Here is a 9610-nt window from a genome sequence, read left to right as displayed (position 1 = left end):
GAGTGTGATGGGAATGAGGGCTATGGGGTAATGAGGGACTATGATGAGGGACTTTAGGGAGGATGACGGTTGCAGGGGTCCGGGGGGATTTTAAGGAGGATGAGGGCATAAGGGGTAAGGAGGGACTGTGAGGAAGGTGAGTGTTGAATAGGAAATGAGGGATACTGGCAAGGATAATTGTTGCATGAGTAATGGGAGACTGTGACGAGCAAGGCAAATGTGGGTGTATTGAGGGGCTGTGATGATGCTGAGGGATGCTTGGAATAATTTGCGTGCGGTCATGCAGTGATGTCACTCCTCTCATCCCTGCCCACTGCGCTGAAAAAAAGGATCTTTCTAGAAACATTTGAGAAGTACGAAATTGTGACAATAAGACTATCTGGCGTCTGCCTCGCAGTAGAAACTGCCAGCCACGGCTGCGCGCCCTTTCCAAGAGAACAACAAACATAGAGAAGACAGGGAAGGCGGGGCAAAGCTGGCACCACTTCACTTATGTTCATCACCCCATCTCCCTGGCAAGAATCGTATTTCCAAAGCCGTCAAGCAACCTGCGAAGCCACAGGCTGGGAGCAGACTGACGGAGAGCGCTCAGGATACATTCAGGAGCCCAGCTCTGAGAGTCCGCTGCAGCAACAGCCAGCCATCCCTAACATGGCCGCCGCCCTGCTCCTCCTGCTGGTGGCAGTCAGCAGCGGCTATGGTATGTATCCTTCATTTCATGTGCTTCAGAGTGTGACAATGGCCTGAGGGGCAGGCTAGCGCGCGAGGAAAGTGCCCGCACTCCTCAAAAGCAGGAATGTTCTAGAGGTCAGCAGTGCGCCACATGGGAACCCGCTGCTCCCATAGAACTGTATGTGTGTGGAAACCCTGTGCCCCCTTTTAAAACCCATCAATATCCGTAGCGTTCAAAGAACTTCATAATTCCATTCATTGGTTTCAGGAAATAGGGCAAATTGAGGAAAAAATCCAAACCATCAAGAAAAATGGAATATAGGTCCCATGTTTGCTATTCTTTGGTTTTCCAGTACTGAACCCATTGCAAATTGACCAAGGGCTTCTTTATGAGTGGGCAAAAGGGGCACTTGCCTCAGGCGCCCACCTTGAAGGGGGCCCCACAAGTCTGCCTGATCTAAAGAAGTCAGTTCTCGTGGTTGACCAGAAATAAATAGCAAGCGCCAGGATATTTTATGGCGTGCTTCTGAAGCATTGTCCATCTGTTAACAAGTGCATTCTGCTCTGATCAATTCATCCTGTAAAGCTGCCTGTGTTCACGGTGGTGTGCAGTGTGTGCGTTCACTAGGGCACAACGTTTGTAGCATTCCCATCTTCCTGCAGGAATTATATGGAACATCTGCAATAACCAAAGTTGAAATGCATGATTCATTAGAGTGCCGAGATGGTTCAGAAGTTAGCTCAGTGTGTTAAGCACTCATTCCAGAGATCTGTCTCCTTATGCAAGATTACAATAGCAAATTCCAGCAAGGCTGACTCAGCCTTTCCTGTATCTGAAGTTGATAAGCCTGCATACATATATACTTAGTTTTGTAGCACAATAGGTGCGATAATCAGCAATGCACCTGCACTGGATAGCGGTTGCTATACAAACTAACCTAGAATCTACATGGCAAAAGGTCTAGAAATGTGTTTATCCAGATGGGGAGTTGTAAATGTGGAGTTGTAAAACCTAGGCAATCCCCTCCAATGGGGAGCATAAAGTGTTAGTCTGAGAAGTGATTCGTAGCCAAATTCAAGACTGTGGAACTAAAGCATTCATGCTTGTATCCTGGCTTTGCCAACAGACTTTACCGCGATACAGGTGACTCCTCTTTTATCACTTACATTACTGTCCTGTCTCCTGTGAACAGGTTTGCCTTCTCACTGGCGGGTGTCACTGTGGAGTCTTTACCAAATCTTTTTTTATGTAGGTTGAGTGGAAGCGGTTCTAGACAGAAGAGAGTGGACCTGATACCGCTGGCCTCTGGCTAGCATATTTTAGGATCTGCTCATTTGACACAAAAAAGGTTTGCTTTTTTGCAAATGTCAAAGGATTTTATACATGTTAATAAATAACAATTTCACAAGCCTATGTTTGGACATATTTAAAGAACTCAGATGAAATATTTTAAATCACATCAATTAATACGCTGGTACTTATATACATCCCTTGATGATGGAGACAATGAAGTTAAAAATCATTCCCATTTTGCATAATACACTTCTATAACATTTTGTTTTTAAAAATTGTCATGTTTGGGTACGCGCTGTGTGTATTTTCTATGTCAGTTCTATAAAATGGGATTATTTTAGGTCATGGTAAGAACAGGAAAAGAACGTGTAAAAGTGCAGAAATTTCAGAGTGGGCGCAAATCCCAGTTTCACCTCTTAACCAATGCGCGATCCTGGTAATCTCATATAATCTCGTATTGCCTAACCTGTCAAAATGGCAAATCCCTAAACCTAGCTAAAATGTGTCCCTTTATAGTGATTTTTCGTTCTCAGGGTATGATCTTCTAAAAAAAGCCTTGCTCATAGTTTCACTGGAGACAGTGTTGCTTACTTTATAATAATATAATTGGTTATTTATAACAAGCTTAATACCCAGAGGTTTTTAATCGCTGACTCGGGGATCGAACCTGTGTTGCTCTGTGTAGTCTTGATTCCAAGGCAAGCACGTTGCCGCTGAGCTATCCTCTCAAGACCATAGTGAGCAATGATAAATCGCACACCACAACCACACAAATGAAGAGGGTAAGGGGTCTCAAAGGGAGTAACCATGCTTCTGGGCAATGCTTCATGGGCATCCCACAAGCGAGGCAGGGTAACTGCTGTTACAATCGGCAGCTGGGAGAGGGGCAGCCCCAACCTCCCCGTGCCTGCTCCTCTCCCCCCCCCCAGCTACAGAGACACGCAGTCTCGTCAGCACAAAGCCACGGAAGGGTAAGGTGCGAACAGTCATCTCACCCTTCCTCCAAGCAGCAAGGTGCTAAGCGCCATCAGGAAAACAACCGTCAGGCAGGGCCCAGGTTCAAAAGATCTGCCCCCACCAGGGGGCCAGACAGTCGGCTATCCGGCCGGGGGCTGCGACAACAGCAGCCCCCACCACATACACAACAAAGACCCAGGGCCTCCCTGGGTCCTATAAACGAGAGCAGCATGCTCAGAGTAAACACAATCTGTTTGTGGACCCTGAACGGGGACCCAAGCAAACAGGAGGTTCACTGTTTACTCAGTGTCTTCCAAATCTTCTTGCTTCTTTACCACAGAACCCGCCCACCCTACAAAAAGGGGAGAAGAACAAAAAGAAGTACAAGGCACTGTACGGTGCCCACAACAAGTCGTGGGACACAAGAAGGCGGCACGGGTCAGATGGGGTAACCTCAGGACCCGGTGCCCAAAAGTATGATACCATCATGATATGTGATATTGTTATTGCCATAACTCATATCTATACAATAAAATCCTACGGCCTTTTATTGCCAACACTTGACACAAGTTGTGAGCCTATCATTACGGGAGAGGGTTTGGGGTTCGCCCAATACTAATGCATGCATATGGGTTCAGCAGTTATTTTCATCACTGCAAGGCCACATATACAGCTATGGGTTGTGATCGCAACACGGGGTGCCTGACCAGATATTCTGGATCCCTTAATTCCTTTGGTTTGGTGGAGGGTGCGGGGGGGGGGGGGGGCAAGAGTGTCTGTGCCCTGACCCTAAACGTGCTTAAGATGGCACTGAAATCGACTGTCAGAAGATTCCTCCATGATGCAAGGGCATAGCTGCTCTCGCTCCCCTTGCATCTCCATCCCCATTTTTCGGTATTTTAGTTCATAAAGGCAATGAGACCCAATTGAAACCAATACATGAACCCTGGCAGCAGTAACCGAGTGATCTGTTCGGCTGGCTCGAGTACTCCGCTTTGCCCTGAGTGGATTTTCTTTTTGAATTTACAGGACCTTTCCTTGATTGTCTTTCCCTCGTTTGCTGGAATTAACCTGCGCTGTGTTATGGGTTAAATGTCCCCCTTGCAAAATAAAGTGCGGCTTTGTTTAATATTTTTATTTAATCCCTAGTGATTTGTGCCTTTCCTTTGATGTTATTACTTCTCTGAGCATATTTCACGTTCACTTTCTTTCATGGTGTCCTGTAAAATACATGCGGCTTCCTTTTACCCTTTCACTTAAGAGCATTTTCTGATGGGGTATTTCCCATGGGTGTGCACGATTGCGGGATCTCGCACAGCCCGTGAAGTTTGCTGCGAATCGTTCTGATCTTGAAAAAGTTGCCACATTTTATGCTGGTGCATATTAGTATCCAGTGATTCCATTGAATACAAAGCATCGAATGCAAAAGCATCGAATGCAAAAGCATTGAAAAAAATAATTATTTTTAAAGGTAAAGGTTTTATTTTTTATTATAATGGGTTATAAGGGGTAAAAAAACAGGGGTTAGGGGGGACCCCCCATTAAAAAAAAATAATGAAAAAAATGATTTTTTTTCAATGCATTGTTTTCGATGCTTTTGCATTCAATGATTCAATGCTTTTGCATTCGAGGCTATCACTATAAACCGTGCATAGTCTGTAGAAGCATGAAACAAGCAGCTCAGGGTTGCAGCAGTTTCCTTTTGTTAACTGCTGTGGCTGAAAAACAGTTTTTGCCACTTTGTAACTTGAGCCAGGGAGGTGGCTGCAGAGACATATTCCTGCAGAACCCTACTTACTGAAATGACTTATATCATGAATGATAATGATGTCAAAGCTGATCGCCACGCATGGTGCTAGCATTTCTTGCCAAGCGCCAATCGCAAAGTTTAGGAACTGTACTCTACCGCCTTATGTCACCAATGTGTGTGCCCGATATTGGGATGCAATGAGGCTGTGGCAAGGCGAAGTCTCTCTAGCTAGAGCAAGCATGGATCAGTAAGGATGATTTAACAGGTATGGCATAACACTAGCCCTGAACCGTAACTACTAACCTTTTGCGCAGCTTACCCCTTGGCTAGAAAGACTGGATTTGGAGTATTTGGCTTTCAGTGAGTTTGGAGGAGTTTCCAGAAAGAATGACTTCAGCGTAATTGCTAGGCGAAACCGAAAGCCCTAAGCCAGTGGCCCAGTTGTTCTCACCTTTATCAATGGCAGGGGTAGCGAAGGATGCAGCAGACAGGTAGAGGGTGCTGGATACCGTTAAACTGCATTTTGGAAGGACCCTCCAATCAATCGCATTCAGCGTGAGATTTGTCCATAGCAATGACATAGGTGTTCTTCCTCTATCGGGTGGTGATGTCAACTCCTCGTCTTGGTCACTTGTGCCCCTGGACGTACAGCATCTGTCTGCAGTGTCACCTTTCAGAGAGGAGGAAATTGGAAGAATCGGCAGTTGGCAGGAAGAGTGTGGCCCAGGAGAAATCCCAAAAAATGAACTTGTCAAGCGGTGGGTGTTCACAGCAAAGGAAAGCCGCGGCACCAAAACATCCCAGGCGCCAAGAGGTCGCTGCGCCCTGCTGGCTGCGCCCAATAGGGTGCGCCGAAAGGGGACCAGTTGCATAACAGCCGCGCCAGAACGTCACGGTCAGGCAGTAAATCTGTCGCACCTTAACGTCCTGCTCTGCCCTGTCTGACCCTCACGGCCGTTGGCCTGACCCTGCTGGTACTGTGTCTGCCTTCACCGGGGGCTGTGGGGCCCCAGGAGATTGCAGTGAAAAAAAAAGACTTTTTATACAGGGTTTACAAGGAGACCACAGGGATCAAGGTGCGACCCCTAGCGACCCGAAAATGACCTCCATGTTGCAAAGTCAAAAACTTTGCACAACTTTGCCAATGGAAATAGTGCATTTTCACACCCTTAATCTTTGCACGGACTTTCTCCGAGTATCAGATCCTCTTTGTTGAAACTAAATCTTTTAGACGTTCATTTCCCCTTCTTTCTGAATCTTTTCTTAGTACCTTCGGGTAACAGATCACTGTCCCCCTGGGTTCCACAGTTGCTCCCTCTAAAAGCCTCATGGCTTCTTCGTTTATTGTTGTGATTAGGTTATATGATATGAATGTAAACATTAAAGTAAGGTTTTTATGTCACTGGCTCTTGCTGTGAAAAATCTCAATAGAGCAACCCACCTGACGTCATTACATCCTATGTTTGCTTTTGTGGATGCTGTGTTTTCCTTGTTTTGTGTTGTATACTTCACCCTTTATGATAATGTATCTTTTATTGCCAGTGTTATGTCTCTATCCAGTCTCTATATTTTGTCATCCCTTGTCATATTCCAGTGTGACCTGTCAACCTCCCTCCTGACCTCAAGAACTTAACCCCCCGTGTAGCATTCAAATCTGCCTTTAAACTGCACCACCCCACCCAAAAAGTTACCCCTGCACAGACCCTTCTGGGCATCCCTCCCACGTAAACTCCCCCTCTGCTGTCTTTCCTGTTCCAAATTGTAAATAGTTCTACACTTTTGTAATGTATACCATCATCTGTCAGTGAATTTGTTCATGCTGTTGATCTATGTACTCTCATTGTACTCTATACCCCTTATGTTTCCAATTACAACCACCAAGATGTTTTCCCTCATCCAGAATTACAATATTATTGTAAAGCACCTGGAGACGAGGTCCCTGTACTTGCTGGTGCTCTTTTTGCACAGGACCTCTGTGCAAAGCACTGTGTGATCAAATACAAATAAATAAACAAAATACAAATAAATATCATGTTGCCACCTTGTGCCACCCAACTGTTGAAAGTTGTGTGTTTCTTGCATATTTAGAGGGCACTGAAAGGGAGATGTCAGATCATGCTTATTTATTTATTTAACATTTATAAAGCGCTCACACAGCCCACAGGCATCGAGGCGCTGTTACAGGAATTGTTTGTTTTTCTTAGTTGTGTAATTGTTTTTTTTTTTGTCTTAGTTACGTATTTATAATGCGCTTAAACACCCAGAGGTTTCTAAGCGCGGACCCGGGGATCGAACCTGTTGTTGCTTCGTGTCGTCTTGCTTCCAAGACAAGCACGCTGCCGCTGAGCTATCCTCCCGGGACGCTTATGACGCATAATATTGTCACCTTTGGATCCGGTGGCATCAACTGGGATCCGGCTCTCATCCTGGTTATTTGTGAAAACTGAGGTTGTTGGGAGGCAGATGAATATGTCATCAATAGCTTCTGCCCCTCCCCCAGCCGATATCGTACCAGCAAGAAACCTTCCGCATTGGGACAATCATATAGCAGGTAAAATAGCTCAGCGGGTTGCTGCGATCTGAGCGTGATCTGCAGGTCGCAGGTTCGAATCCCGGCAAGGCCAACTCAGCCTTTCATCCTTCCGAGGTCGATAAATGAGTACCAATTTCGGTTGGGTGATATTGTATGTAAATATGTGCTCTGTAAAGAGCTTTGGATTAAGGCGCTATATAAATAACACGTCATTATCATTATATCATCCTTATTCCCAAGCAGGTACAGCAGGACGTGGAAACAATCTAAGCTGAAGATCAAAGTAACAATGTAACAGTAATGAATCCATACAAATCCAAACCAATAACTGCACACTAGGTAAAATATGCATTTATACATTAAGAATATTAACATAGCATCCATAAAGACATGAAGAACACTAACATAAGCAATGCATAAGTTGAATGTAACATGAACGATACACATATATAGCTCACCAACATCGAAACACAAGGGTGATTGGGCAGCCATCTTCTTAAAAATGGAAGCCGGAGCATGCTTCTAAATGGACAAGGTCTCAGGACCTCGGGGAAGATAAAAAGAGTTGAATCCACAGAAATACAGATCCATGCAGAGCTCAGACAGCAGCAGGCAATTAGTGCCAAGGTTGAAGTGAAAAGAGGGAGGATGACAACGGCAGACGAAGGCCTGAGATAATACTCCCCAAGGCGTTAGCAGTGTGCTCTCAGATTAATTAATGGACCATAAGAATACAACCAGTCTTTGTTCACCAGGTGCAGTAAAACAGCAAGCCAAAATACTCTGTGGAGAATAGCTCAAGAGTGTCCTTGGTGGCAATAGAAAACACAACATGCCCATTAATATCAGTCAAAATCCAAATAAATACTTATAATTCAATTTCATACATGGCCCTGTAACACATGATCCAGAGCTGGAGAACACTGACTGTTCATTAGAACCCAACATAGATAGGACACATGCAATACTCTTTAAATGTACACATTGAAACGGGCTGGCCTACAATGTCAAGTACAAAGAGATTGTCCATTCTCGTGGCCTAGGAATGAGGGATGATAACTTTTAATTGAACAAAGAACAATCTGTGGCCCTCTCCCTCCGTACTCCATGTTTTGCTCACATTGTGATGACCTGACAAGTGTCCAAGGTTGGTTATGAAGAAGCCAACTTATCAGAACCCCAAGTGTCATGTCGCCCATCAAGTAGTATGCCAATCAACCACCTAACGTGAACATGATGTTGTTTTTACCTAATCAATACAGGGGTGTTTTCAGGTGGAGCCATCAAATATGTGTAACCCAATTAAATGTTGAACCCCTATAGAACCCAATTGTAGCCAATTCCACTAACCAATCCCCGTTCTCTGTAGTTTTGTGAACTGAGATGTTGTTATAACATCAGTTATGAGGCATTTGTGGTATTTAATCCATTGTTTTCCATTAACCTGCTGAGAGCCTCGAGACTTTAATGCTTGTACGCTGTCCCTGTTTTATTTAGATGTTAACAAAGCTGGGGTTTGCCTTGCACTTTGTCTACTCGAGTGTTTTGTCTTGTTAGTGCTGACTCAAGTTCCTCTGGGTCCATTTGGGCTTTTGGTACCGCCTTAAGAAGGTCCTCGCAGGGAAATTGTGGGATGTAGCACATATGACAATGATTATTAGTGCTCATTGGGTTAATTAACCCTTCCCAGTGTACACAGCTTTGTGTTTAGGGCCTGTTGTACCTTGGATGTTATGTTCAAAATAAAATCACACCTAGTACCTTTGAGATACCAACACGTGGATGGATGAAACCCCATATGGGAACAACTGCATCCAATAGAACCCTTTTGGAAATAGACAGAATGTGTACAATGACAGTCTTGCTTCATGCCAAAAACATGGGAACTGCATAGGCTGATTACAGCATGTGTGCGATACCTCAAGTGACTTCATGTAAGCTTTTAACTACTAAATGCAGCTATGGCTACTTGTCTTTGGCAATTGTAATATTGGCCAACCCGCGATGCACCCTTCGCCACAACACTTTATCTCATCTGGCAGCCTTGAGAAATGCATTTCTTTTTCCCTTTGGCAGACAGGCCTAAAGAGAAACTAATTGCACATCTCTGCTCTCTCCATTGTGTAGTGCTATATACAAACTGCACACCCCTTGCATATTAATTTAGCTGAGCGCATGATACCATTTGATGATGTACTTTGTCCACTTGCACAGACTTCATGGTCCCAGCATTGTTACTATGAGTTAGAGGTTGAAGGCGTATCTACAAAAAGAGAAAGCTAGGAGGAAAGTTTTCATCCTGCCTTTGATGCCCTGGTTTTTAATGGCCCATTGTTAAAATAGAAAGCTCATAGTTTACTGTGCTGCACGTTTTTATTATTTCTGAAAACTATATTCCACACAT

General features: G+C 44.5%; 1 protein-coding gene across 3 annotated transcripts in view; it reads left to right on the top strand.

The window, feature by feature from the left end:
- The first annotated feature begins 217 nt into the window (after positions 1-217).
- LOC138580918 (uncharacterized) overlaps positions 218-9610 on the top strand; it is a 500340-nt gene continuing 490947 nt past the window's right edge. Inside the window, exon 1 of one of the 3 annotated variants that reach the window (XM_069651850.1) lies at positions 218-700. In XM_069651850.1, the coding sequence (XP_069507951.1) occupies positions 493-700 (208 nt within the window). In that variant the 5' untranslated portion in view covers positions 218-492. The remainder of the gene's footprint in view (positions 701-9610) is intronic. The other 2 variants (XM_069651847.1, XM_069651849.1) reach the window with 2 other exon arrangements.

The sequence above is a fragment of the Ambystoma mexicanum genome, chromosome 3p, assembly GCF_040938575.1.
Source record: "Ambystoma mexicanum isolate Mex_15411 chromosome 3p, UKY_AmexF1_1, whole genome shotgun sequence".
Taxonomy (NCBI): domain Eukaryota; kingdom Metazoa; phylum Chordata; class Amphibia; order Caudata; family Ambystomatidae; genus Ambystoma; species Ambystoma mexicanum.
Note: the sequence above shows the minus strand (reverse complement) of the source record. Positions and strands in the feature narration are given on the sequence as shown.